Source organism: Epinephelus moara, chromosome 22 (assembly GCF_006386435.1).
Source record: "Epinephelus moara isolate mb chromosome 22, YSFRI_EMoa_1.0, whole genome shotgun sequence".
NCBI lineage: Eukaryota > Metazoa > Chordata > Actinopteri > Perciformes > Serranidae > Epinephelus > Epinephelus moara.
This window is the reverse complement of record NC_065527.1, coordinates 22,977,767-22,991,093: the sequence shown is the minus strand read 5'-3', so window position 1 is coordinate 22,991,093 and position 13,327 is coordinate 22,977,767. Positions and strand designations below refer to the sequence as shown.

The window sequence follows — 13,327 nt, the reverse complement described above, 5'->3', positions numbered from 1 at the left end:
GGGTTAGCATTATTAAAAAACAAAAATGTTGCTGTGTAACAGGAATAAACCAGCATAGCATCACAAACCTGTGTGGGCAGCTGTGTGAGTTCAGTATTTTGTATTTGCCAAGAAATCACCTTTTATGGAAAAAAATGCCTCTTGTTTGATAAGCCCATGCCATAAAGTAGTGGTTTATCATAGATGAAAATATTTTGACCTTTTTTTCCAGTTCTTCAAACTAAAATCTGAGTAGAGAGAAAAAATGAAAGATCAAATGGTATTTAATAACTTTCATTTAATTATTAAATCCCAAATGGCATTTCATGGTGAGCCACACTGCTGTCCTCGACCAGTCTTTGCTTTCCAAGTACTTACACACAGTGTCCATCACCACTTTGTCTCTCCTGCCCTTCCTCTCCCCCTGTCCCTCCCAGGACCACTGGTGTCTCCGCACTCTCTCCCAAACAACCTGGATGGCAACAAGGCAGCGGAGAGAAGACCATCCAAAGTAGGGGTCAGTAGAGAAAGCAGCAGTGTCGACTTCAGCAAGGTAACCTAACCATAGTACTGAGCAGAGAAAGGGTCCGTGAGTTCATCATGTCCTCCTTCACTCTCTGGACTTCCACAGACATTTCAATGGTCTGTGTTGAAAATTCCCTGTATGAGAGCGGCCATCACATTCCCATCAGCCCTTTTTACTGGGGTCAGTAAAAGGCATCTCCAGTCATTGCTTTACCTGTAATGGAGTACGAATTGATCAACAAAGTAAGAGTCTTGTACAGTTATGTAACTGTGTTTGGTTTTGAAAATTCCTCCCTCGCTTTGGCCTCCATTCATCCTGACATTTTGTGCATCATCCATTAGATAAAATGGCAGGCTGCCATAAGTAGTTACCATTATAAAACCATCCATTATGACTGCCAAAAAATAAGGTGCAGTGTTTGGATGAGTCACAAGATACAAAAGAGGGATGAACACAAAGTCTTTTCTACACAAGGATAAAGAAATTGTTGCCATGCTCAGATCTGTAAGACAACAACAGAAAATCTTTGCTCAGTACTTTGTAGTTGTTTATGTAGCTACTAACTTGCCTTATCTGTCATTGTTATCATAGTATTCAAACGACCTGCTGACATCCCTTACATTCCTACATCTCTGTTTGCATGTGTGTCCCTCATTTTTTCTTTCTGTTTATTGTTAGCATTTATCTGTTTATCTGATTCTTTATTTCCATTTGCTGCATTGTTTTCAGGTCGACATGAATTTCATGAAAAAGATTCCTCCGGGTGCTGAAGCTTCCAATGTATTGGTGGGAGAAGTGGACTTCCTGGAGAAGCCCATAATAGCCTTTGTACGGCTGTCCCCTGCGGTCCTTATCACAGGCCTCACAGAGGTGCCTGTGCCCACGAGGTACAATCATTTGGAATTCAGTGACATCATGATAACGACTTTTATTACGACTTTATTAACAGCAGCAACTTACAGCAAACTAAGTAATTTCTAAAAGCCCTATTCACATGGGACTAATATAACTAGGGGATTTACAGTTGCTCTGACCACAGTAAATTTGTGTCCACAACACTGTTCGCCATGTCTGTAATCTCTACAGTAATAAGACTAAGAGTGTGTAGCCATGCAATTACCTCTGTGGAGCTCTGATGCTCATTACTCAGCAGACCATGAGCATGTGGGTGACCCCATACACCTTACTGCAAACGGTTTTCACTCAAGTCCTCTTATCAAATGCATTCAACATGTTTAATATTCCCAAGGATACCCACTGTGCATTTTAGAGAGATATGAATGTTAATTTAGCTGTTTACAAGAAAACCCCTCAGGTGTGTTTGAGTGAAGATAGTATAAACTGTTGTGATGAGTGTTGAGGTTCGTGTTATTGATTGTGCATTTCATGATTATTTCTCTTATTCAAAGGTTTCTTTTCCTGCTTCTGGGTCCTCATGGCAAAGGACCCCAGTACCATGAGATTGGCAGATCCATGGCCACCCTAATGACAGATGAGGTGAAAGAAAGAAAGATAGATCTGTTTTGTTATTTCAGTTTATGTCCTAAAACAAAAAAAATATATGGTTCAGTCTGGATTTTTCTTTTTTGCAGTGACATTTAATAACTATATCTTTAATCATCATTATGTAGATTTTCCATGATGTGGCGTACAAAGCCAAAGACCGGACAGATCTCCTCTCGGGGATAGATGAGTTCCTCGATCAAGTGACTGTCCTGCCTCCTGGAGAATGGGACCCCACGATCCGGATTGAGCCCCCCAAGAATGTTCCATCTCAGGTTAGTGATTGTCTCTGCCAGTGATTATTTAACATGTACTTGGTGATTACTGCCTGCAAAGATATGTGTTTTACAGACATGAAAATCTAGTGTCATGTAAAACAAACATACAGAGATGAACCTGGGAGGTACTGGTGCAGTGAACGTTAACCAGCTACATGCTAATCAGCCTGCAGCACACTGACACTGCACTCACTAGACCTAAAATACAGTTTTTAGGTCTGGTCTCACAAACTGTAACCTAGAAGTTTTTATTGATTTCTCTGTTTGTGTATTTCTGTGTCACACTTCACTTCCTACCACTATAGTCACACTGAGAGTGCCCCCTTATGGATTTAAAGCATCATGACAGCAATGGAATTTAAATGCATGCAACAATCTGTGCGGTCCAATACCCACACTATCATACTATTTAGTATGCCACAAGAACATTTTGTATGTCCCAATACATAGTATGTTAAATGCAGTATGCCAAAAATACCACAATGTTCTACTAGCTATTCTGGCCCACAGTCCTCTGCACAGCAGAAGATGCATCACGTCAACTGAGCTGCAAACAGATGGCAGCTTGACAGCTCACTGACAGCTGGCAGAGGCCTCAACAGCAGATAAAACTGCATTCAAGTGACCGCTGACCGGATGAATAGTTACAATAAGAATATTAATTCTTGAAGTGAAAAGAATTATCATAAAGATTGCCAACAACAAAAGGACATAATTATAAAATAACAATGACAGAGAGACGCATATGTAATTTTAATGTCGTGAATATAATGTGTTAGAATTTAACATGTATTCACTTGTAACTTATAGTAAAAACTACATACATTGCAAAGCAGCTACAGCAAAGCTCCCTCTACTACATGCATCAGTACAGCTGCAGCTGCAGTACCTACTAAAAAGAAAAAGAATGCTTTTCAAAATGCAGCTTGTACCATATTCAAATGTCCTTTGACCTACAGATGAAAAGGAAGAGACCGACCCAACCCAATGGCACTGCATCTCCAGCTGGAGAGCTGGAAAACGATGAGGACCATCATGCAGGGCCTGAGCTGCAGAGGACTGGGAGGTGAGTTCAACACCTTTCCTTGTCACACTGTTGAGTTTAAATGGGACTTACTCACTCCAGTAACTTTTATCAGTATAACTTGTGTTAGCCAGTTGGTTGATATTGAGGAATATTTAATAGTTTAACTGTGTCCTAGTTGAATTCACAACTTCATTAGCACAAGTAGTCATGTTTAATATGTTATGTTGATTATGTTGAGACAAATGCTTCTTGTTAACAAGCACCGCTGGAGAAATCTCGTGGAAGAAAGACCTAATTTTTTTTTTACAAACATTCCAAAATTAAGATGAGAGACAAGACATTATCAAAAGGTTTTCTTTAAACAGCAGGCAGCAAATTTGCTTGATCTGTTGGCAGGTGTTTAGTAAAAACTTTGGTAATTGTTTCTATAGGTTCTTCACATATCATTGAGAAAGACTAGTGGTGTGTCTCAAATCACATACATAGTTAGTATACTTCTATGTAGTATACTATGTGCACTATGTACTCATTGGCGTATTGCGCGAATTTCGACAGGGTATTGTTGTCTCAAACCAAACACGGCCGTTGTGTAGTCACTGGGAATGACGACCGCAAATGAGCTAGTTAGCAAACTAGCATTAGCGTCCGCGTTATCGTTCGCAGTACCAAGTCATTACAGACTGCTAAATTAACCCAATAAACATACTGCTGGCTTATACCCAACAACAGTATAGTGGTGCTTAGTGTAAAAAACACATGTATTTATACAATGCAGCGACGTTCACAGTCGCACAGTCCTTGGCCGCCATTTCCAGTTTGAAAAGTGGTCCCTCCCCTTCCGCTACGTAGCCAAGATGGCGACCATTAAGGGCGAGAAGTGTCCATAGTTTCACACTCAACTTCTTGACCGTTTTGAGTGTACCATCCGTGTCCTCACCGTGCACTGCATTTTCCCATACTTCTCAGTGTGAACGCACTTATGCACTCAAAATAGTAAGTCTAAGTACAGAAGTACGCGATTTGAGACACAGCATAGAATTTAATAATAAATGAAAGGCTTCTTCCTACATAGAGAATTGTGAAACAGCCACCTCCCTCAAATTCTGTCCCGCCTCCAGCTCTCAACAAAACTGACAAGTGTCTTAATGGAAGACATCTTTCCACAACTGCACAGCTCTATGCAGTTCAGTAAAGTTGGAAAGATATTCACAGATTCCAACTTCCTGGATCAATACTCATAAGCAAAACACTGTTAAAACACAAACAACATCCCTTTCTAACTGTAGTAAGGTGACAACAAACCTCAACCTAATTTTTCAAGGAGCCCTCCTCTGAGCTGGACAGATAACGTTGATCTTTGTGTGCAGGCAGCTGTGAGATAAATGCACAGGGACTGTCTACAGAGTGCAACACAGAGAAGGGATAACCTACCACAAAAATATTTAATAACTGCATTCTTACACAGTACAATGTCTCCAAAATGACCTCACACTTCAATGGTCTTCTTTTGGTTGTACTAGATTTAGATTGGAAAAATGTGCTTTGGGGAATTTTTATTGATATATATCAATAAAAATTCCACATTTTTCCAATGGGAATTTCAAAATCAAGGTGTACCTTGATTTTGAAATTCCCATGGCACGTCTGTGTCACTTTCTTCCTAAGCATTCAAACAGTGCTAGCGGCCAAGCACCAGGCAGATAATGGTAAGCAGCCAAGAAAAGACAGTGGGGATATTTACTGATATCGTTTCATCTGGATCACAGGCACCTGAATTGAATCAGATTGAAATTGTATCGTGGCAGATTTAGTGATATCAGCAAATATCATATCGTTGTCCAAAGAGTCAATATAATGTTGTATTGTGATGAAACTTGTGATTTACACACCTACTTCTTAAACACATTGCTTGTAAGAACGTGTTCACTTGAGCTAGTGAAAGCCAGTTGAACCAAGATACACATGAACTTGTGTGCACATGATCAGGATTGAACCACCTCCACCTCATTTTGAGCCAAGAGAAACCCTGGAAATGTAAAATGGTTCAAACCCAACACCACTGACTGTATTAGCAGGTACATGCCTACTGTACTCTGTGAATTCAGATGCTGACATTTATGGAGAACCCATGCTGGCTCTCTGGAGCTCAGGCCACACAGCAAGGACAAGTTGTGTTTATTTGAAACCCCAGACAGACAGACACACACACACACACACACACACACACTCACACTCTGCACACATACACATCAGTTGTGAGGCACTGTATTATTTACAGATTCACTCACTTGCTTTTCACCGCTACTATAAAAGGCTCATGCTACGCGGGAGCTACTGGAGGACAAAGGCGTGTAAGGAAGTGTAAGAAGCTGGTGTAAAGAAAGCTATCAGAAATGGGCTGTATAGAAGAGACAGCAGGGCTTGTGGAGGCAGGCAATAGAGGTTATTCAAGAGGTGTGGGGGAAAAGAAAATGAAAGAAGACCTCACAGCAGAGCAATTGAAAAGGTGTCAGAGGGAAGACAGGAAGATATACAAGGTGACAGATTGAATCCCTCAAAGAAAAGAGAGGCAGAAGTGGAAAGATGAAGGCAGTAAGATCACAGTGCCATCTAGGTTTTGGGGTCAAATATTATAAAAAAGAATACTTCTGAAGGGGGATTTCTGAAATCTCAGTGTAATTGATGGAAAACTGCTTCATATTAGGTTTCTGTGAAAATTCAAGTATTAAAAACTACCTTTCCCCTCTTCCAGGATATTCGGAGGTCTGATCCTGGACCTCAAGCGGAAGTTACCTTTCTACTGGAGCGACATCAGAGACTCCTTCAGTCTGCAGTGTCTAGCCTCCATCCTGTTCCTCTACTGCGCCTGCATGTCCCCTGTCATCACATTTGGAGGTCTGCTTGGGGAGGCAACTAAAGGCAACATAGTAAGTCTGAAAGCTTGGCCCTTAAAACTCACTGCTTTTCATGAACACAGCGAGAATTTAGCATCTAACCCCTGGTTGTCTATGGACCATATTGTATCAAATGAGATATACAGGACCTTGTACGACACTGATCGTATGTCCCGCTACCCCTTAGTTACTGTTGCTAGGTCAGACAAGCTTGATAAAAGGAAACATGACAGTGCTGGTTCTGCTTAGCTGGGTGCCACAGTTTCTGGGAGTGTCAGGCAAGATAGCTTTAAGAAGCCGACAGGAACGACTAAAGTATGTGATGTTAACTAAACTGAACAAGGCAAAACAATGCAAATGAAGCCATTTTGGTATCAACGACAATGGAGAAGAAGGGGCCAAGGATGACAACACTATGGATGCATTCACACTGGCGCTATTTGGTCCGCTTTAAATGAACCCTGGTCCGCTTCCACTGATAGTTTGGTTCGTTTGGAGTGGTGTGAATGCTCATTTGAACTGGAGTAGTGAGGAAGAGCAGGCGCTTATATATCGCAGTTGCTGGCTGCTGGCTGAAGGGGATGGATTTCCGTTTTCAATCCTCGTCGATTGATGAGCCGGGTTTTCTTCTTTTTTTCTTCCTGGTCAGTGGTCGTTTCGGGCAATATCGCCTCCAAATGAGCAGCTGTTGTAACTGCGTGACATTGTCCAGGCAGTTTGGTCCGCTTTAAAAAGTGCAGTGTGAAAGTGAACCAAACCAAACAAAGGTGTAAAACTTTTCGGTATTCCCCGCCCAACCAAACCGAGTCCCCCGAACTATCCTGGTGTGAATGCGCCCTAAGGCCCTGTTTAGACGACAACGGTTTCTCTAAAAACAGAAAAGTCTGTCCTTTGCATTTTAAAAAACGTATGCGTTTATATGACGACGTTATTGAAACGATCCCCGTTCACACGGAGCCGCAAAATCTACTGGAAATGCTGTAGTATGCACGCCAGGCCAATGGGTGGCAGTGTAAATTTGCAAAGCAACACCACGGCATGTGCCTGCGCTGAAGTGCCTTCCTCTACAACGTGGTGATTACAAACCAAAACAAAGAAGACACAATGGCGAAAGCATGCACAGATAACTTTGTCTGGATGGACGACAAGGTGGAGTTGCTACAGTAACAGATCTACACTTCACTTCAAATCAACAGGGTGAGCAGCACCAACAGAGCTCGGCATTGTTGTTGTGACGGTTGACTTTCTCGCGCATGCCTAGTGACTGGAACTGTAATGCGCATTTGGAGACGCTGCCGTTTCCAAAAAAAAAAAGTCGACTGTCACAACAACAATGCCGAGCTCTGTTGGTGCTGCTCACCCTGTTGATTTGAAGTGAAGTGTAGATTTGTTAGTGTAGCAACTCCACCTCGTCATCCATCCAGACAAAGTTATCTGTGCATGCTTTCGCCATTGTGTCTTCTTTGTTTTGGTTTGTAATCACTGCGTTGTAGAGGAAGGCACTTCAGCGCAGGTGCATGGCGTGGTGTTGCTTTGCAAATTTACACTGCCACCCATTGGCCTGGCGTGCATACTACAGCGTTTCCATTAGATTTTGCGGCTCTGTGTGAATGGGGATCGTTTCAATAACGTTATCATCTAAACGCATACATTTTTTAAAACTCAAAGGACAGACTTTTCCATTTTTAGAGAAACCGTTGTCGTCTAAACAGGGCCTAAGAGTCAACATTGCTACTGCACTGCCAAGTTTATGTCCCCTTTTCCCCTTCTGAGGATTATTGACCTTACATTAGTCTCTTTTACTGTAGAAAGTTACATTAGTTACTTTGGGGCACCACTGTCTTACAGAGACTATATAATCAAAGGATGTTTGGCTAACAACAGTTCAGGTCATCTTAAAAATGTGTCAGCAACCAACCAGATCTGTTTAACATTACCACAGAAATAAAGAGGAAGCAAACCTGGCTGACGTTGTTGATCTGATATTAGGCATTCTCCTCGTGATTTAGCTTAGCCGTACACTAATTAATTAGTTAACTAGTGTTTTGCAAACACTTTAAGACGTGACTATATACAGTGTTGTGTGTCCTTGAAGACTGTGACAGTCCCCCAGTGACACCTTTTAACCATCTTAAAATTTGTTCTTCGTTTCGACACAGACAAGCTCAGCACATATCTAAGTATCACTGGAAAGGGGAAAGTTGACAGAGGTTCTGCTGGGTTCCAAGCTTGCTCAGCTGTTAGTACAGCACAGAGCCAAAAGGGGTGGGACTTAGGAAGAGCTAATTTGGCTGTCATATATGAGTCTATAATTGAATGTAGTGAGTCTTGTACTGGCACTTAAAATGGATGTTGTGATGGTATTCTGACTGAACAACAGTGAAGCCCTGAGTTCCCCAGAATCCTCGAGTTAAAGCAAAGAAGTTATGTGATGTAACCAGGATATTTAGCATTGTAAAACTCATGTTTATGTACATACATACAGTCTATAATGTGGTGGTTAAATGCAGATGTGATGATCTGCATACAGTCCATCCCAATCATAACCATATTTACTACTTCTCCATGAAATACATCTTCTGACTACCCTGTTTATCTGTATTTAAAGCAGGTCATTTAGTGTGTCAAGAGAAGGCACCATCATCCTTCAAACCACTTCACCGTGCTATTACATGCTCATCTAGGTGGATGTCTTTCACCGTGAGGTCTTTATTCACTGTCTAAAGTGGGATATGATGATTACTCAGCCTCCCGAGTGCTAATCTGTTATCACACTGGTAGCTACATAGTGTCTCCCTTCTTATCACTCCCTGTCTCTCTCTGTCTGCCCCTCTCTCCTTTCTACTCAGATGTCCTTACTAGAAAAGGGACTGTTGGCATAGGCACTGTCTGTGTGTTGGTGTGTGTGATGCGTCTGAGTAAACTCAGCAGGCGAGGGCTACACACAGATATGACTTCAGACCAGTCAGCAGGGTGGAAACATTCAGACAGTTTATCTAGTGAATATCTCGGACGCAGCCCAAAATGTCTGTTTAATCAAAACTCTCTCTGTTCTGGTTGGGATCTCTTCTTCGCCTCTCTCTTTTCTCCTTCAGTCTCTCCCTCTCTGTCCTCCTTTGGATGGTTTCACCTCCCACATGCTCCCTTTCTCACTCCCTCACTCCCTCCCTCTCCTGTGTGTCTACAGAGTGCCATTGAGTCTCTGTTTGGGGCATCGCTGACAGGAGTGGCATACTCCCTCTTCGCAGGCCAGCCACTAACTATTCTTGGCAGCACAGGCCCTGTTCTAGTGTTTGAGAAGATCCTCTTCAAGTTCTGCAAGTGAGTATTCAAAGTATTGACTAAAAAGTCTGAACAGTATACAGCTGGTTACATTATTTTCGTACGGATTCCAATAATTGAGTTGGGCCTAATGTGCATGATTATACCTGTACTGTATCTGTTCTCCATGTGACCTGTCGTCTGTCCTTCCCAGTGACTACGGCCTGTCCTACCTGTCACTGCGGACCACCATTGGTTTGTGGACGGCCTTCCTGTGTCTGGTTCTGGTGGCCACGGATGCTAGCTCCCTGGTCTGCTACATCACCCGATTCACAGAGGAGGCTTTTGCCGCACTCATCTGCATCATCTTCATCTACGAGGCTCTAGAGAAGCTCTTTCACTTGGGAGAACACTACCCTGTCAACATGCACAATGACTTGGATGACCTTACCCTGTATTCGTGAGTACTAAGATTTCAGCTAATTTCAAATTTAATAAGCTTTGTACTTAAAGTTTGTGGGAGCTCTTGTTGTGAAGAACGGCGAAGCTCTGTTGCTGTTGTTGCACATCAAGCGTGCTGCAAACATGGCCATTGCATATCGTTGTCTGGTAACTTAAAACAAAGTTATCATCTTGTCGAGTAACAACCACTTTGCTGATTTCCTGTTTGAATATTTAAAATATGTAATTTGTTCTTTTGGTAGGCAGACATTTTTTCTTACATTTTAGACCCCAATGAAGAGTCAAGATTAGCCAGAGCACTGTATTATGAAGCGGGATTTGGGGTTAACGAGATAACTTCAGGTTTAACCCTGGGTCACTCCCTATCAGAGTACAGTGTCCTGGTTACCGAGATAACGGATTAACATGTATGAAAGCGCTACTTACTGTGCAATCAGTTCTCGTGGAAAATGGCATCAACATTCATATTAGACCTCATGGAGCTGTGGTGCAAGGATTGTGAGAGGGTCTCTTTGAAGGGCAAGATTGTTAGAGACCGGCAAGCCCTTTGGCTTTCCCTGATGATTATTTATATGATAGATATAGATTCTCGTCAGTAGGGAGCTGCCACTTCCACCTGCAGGGTCTGATGAGACGCTCGCTTCCACCATTTCCAATAATGGGCATCCCTCATTATTGCAGAGGGCCAGCTTCTCAGCAGGAGTGTACTCCTGTGTAGGAGGGCCCCCTCATGTCTTCTTTGTTTAATTTTCACCCTACAACAGAGATGGATTCAAGCACTAAAGCCTTGTACTTGTTGTACTTAAAAGATATGAAAGTCAGCCAACTTACTGCTTTGAATTCTATTTATTATTTTTTATCATTTGCTCCCAAGTCCGTTTAACACCACCGGGGTCACAGCTTAAAGAAGATTCTCATACACACTGTAAGAATATATACAAGCAACAGATTAATTTAATGGAATACGCAAATGTAATATAGTCAGATCTACTTGTGCCCTGGGTTGAGAACCATTCATATTTGAAACAATATTGGTGCCAGTACCTGGAATTCAGTACTGGTTCTCAACGGTACCTTTTTGCGGTACTTTATTCATTCTGTTGTACCAAAGATAAACAGAAGAGATACTAGGGTATTTCTAAAATAATATAGAAAAGAAAATAGGCCAGACGCCAAAACTTACCAGTACTGCAGCAATAGTTTTGGCTTGCTGGGAAGCCAATGGAGCTCTGCAGAGCTCTGTATCGGCCATGGAAAGATGTTGACTGCATCCCAGCTTCGGGGTGCTTCTTGGGGCTTCCACCTGCTGTCTGAACCTAGCGTTCTCATCCAGATGTGCTCATAGGTACAGAAATTTGGCACCAGTGGATTTAACATGCATGGATTGATAGTACCAACGTAATTTGGTCAGTACCCTTAAAAGTACAGAGTTAGGTACCCAACCCTACTTGTGCCCTAATGATGTGGCAGTGATATTATAAACCTATTAACTTACATATTCATACAGTCATGGATTTTTTGCCAGATGTCCTTCTTGCATTTCACAGCTGCAACTTTACTGTACAGTAGACTTCTCCACTTGTGCAAGTGGTTGTATTCTACAAACACTGCCCCTTTTATGTCATGTTTATGTTTCATGTCATGCTAGACTGGGAAAATTGGGGTTGATTTACCGAGTTGATAACCACTGTTGTATGACTGCTTCCCATGATTGCAGTTGTTTGGCTTAGTGAAGCCAGATAACCAAGGGATATGCCGAAGCTGCTTCATAGCGCAGGTCTCAGCTCCAGTCTATGTTTTCATGACCCCAGAAATGATTTATCAATTTGGCTACATTTGGCATATTTACTATGTACAGTTTCATTATTAATATTTATGTATTCTGTAATGCATTTGATCTGTTAAATCATTCTTTAGTGACAAAATAGGAAATTTAACTGATAAACATTGCTACTGTTTTAGAATTGGAGCAAACACATCTCTTTTCTAAAACACTCTTCAGGTCAGGATGTCATTCGAAGTGCTAACTGGTTATATAAAGTAGTGTATGATTTACGTAAATACTACCCCTATAAGAACACACTGCTCTTGTTTTGGAAAACTTTAATTGTAGTGGCTTCAGCTGTTCCCAGTGCGTTTCCTCCCCAGAGCTGAAATGAAAATTACTCCCTTGCAAAATAACAAATTTAAAAACAACTGATGCTAGCAGTTTTGCTGCAGCCTGTTTTTAATTAACTTTAAAATGAACCAAACTCTTTTTCACCTTAAGCGTATGTACTTTGCTCAGCATTTGTTCTCTTGTCCCCAGGTGTCAGTGCTCTCCACCAGTCAATGCCTCAGAGAAAGTGATGCAGGTGTGGAACCGGACAGGATACAGCCCAGACTCTATCCCATGGGAAAGCCTGAATGTTTCGGTGAGACCAGAACACAGTGATCTCCACTCACACTTAAATGTACAGGATGTATAGGATTAACACTGATGCAACCTCTACTAAAACTGTGACTAGGCTGTCACTACTAGCAGTACTGGACCAGATTTTCATAATTCATACAACAATACTAAGGTTTCACTCCATTTTCTCCAGATGTGTAAGACACTCCATGGGTCGTTTGTGGGTCCTGCTTGTGGGCATCATGGGCCCTACATCCCAGATGTTCTCTTCTGGTCCGTCATCCTCTTCTTCACCACCTTCTTCCTATCCGCCTTCCTTAAACAGTTCAAGACAGAGCGATATTTTCCCACCAGGGTAAGACATTTGATATGTGTCCTCTTGTTATGCTGTTGTCGGCACCACAAACGCAGCTTTTAACACCATAAAATACAGAATGTTTTATGTCGCTGATTCAAATATAAAAATTGATAAATGCACATCTGAACATGGTGTTCTTGCAACAGCGTGTAAATTCAGCTTAAAGCTTCCCACGCTATGTAAATGTTTACATTGTGTCAGTCATTAGTATGCAGGAGCAGTCTCATGTACAGGAAGAAAAGATCCTCTTGCATCCTCCCACACAGTACCAGCTAGTCTTTTATCACTTGGTGTTCTGTGTAGGCAGGTGCTGGTATTGTCTCAATTGTTATGCTCTCACTGATGACGTGAATGTAATAACTACTTTAGTGAATCTTGACAGTGACCTGAAGTTAAAGACTGTGGTTGTTCTTTTTTTTTTTTTTTGCTGTGTGTGTATGAGTGACATAGAAAATAGCATGCATGCTCAGCTGCAATTCCTAAGTAATAGATAAATACACTGTTGGTGCATATGTGTTGTGTAGGTGCGATCCACTATCAGCGACTTTGCTGTGTTTATAACCATCATGATCATGGTGTTGGTGGACTATCTAATGGGGATCCCTTCTCCTAAACTTAAGGTCCCTGACCGCTTTGAGGTAGGTAAT

General features: G+C 41.8%; 1 protein-coding gene across 10 annotated transcripts in view; it reads left to right on the top strand.

The window, feature by feature from the left end:
• LOC126383453 (sodium bicarbonate cotransporter 3-like) overlaps positions 1-13,327 on the top strand; it is a 62,498-nt gene that overhangs the window by 38,243 nt on the left and 10,928 nt on the right. For 5 of the 10 annotated variants that reach the window (XM_050033944.1, XM_050033948.1, XM_050033946.1 and 2 more), the window contains 11 exons: positions 417-532; positions 1,235-1,392; positions 1,915-2,002; positions 2,137-2,283; positions 3,246-3,352; positions 6,066-6,240; positions 9,395-9,528; positions 9,683-9,928; positions 12,239-12,344; positions 12,516-12,677; positions 13,205-13,318. In XM_050033944.1, the coding sequence (XP_049889901.1) occupies positions 417-532; positions 1,235-1,392; positions 1,915-2,002; positions 2,137-2,283; positions 3,246-3,352; positions 6,066-6,240; positions 9,395-9,528; positions 9,683-9,928; positions 12,239-12,344; positions 12,516-12,677; positions 13,205-13,318 (1,553 nt within the window). The remainder of the gene's footprint in view (positions 1-416; positions 533-1,234; positions 1,393-1,914; positions 2,003-2,136; positions 2,284-3,245; positions 3,353-6,065; positions 6,241-9,394; positions 9,529-9,682; positions 9,929-12,238; positions 12,345-12,515; positions 12,678-13,204; positions 13,319-13,327) is intronic. The other 5 variants (XM_050033949.1, XM_050033943.1, XM_050033951.1 and 2 more) reach the window with 2 other exon arrangements.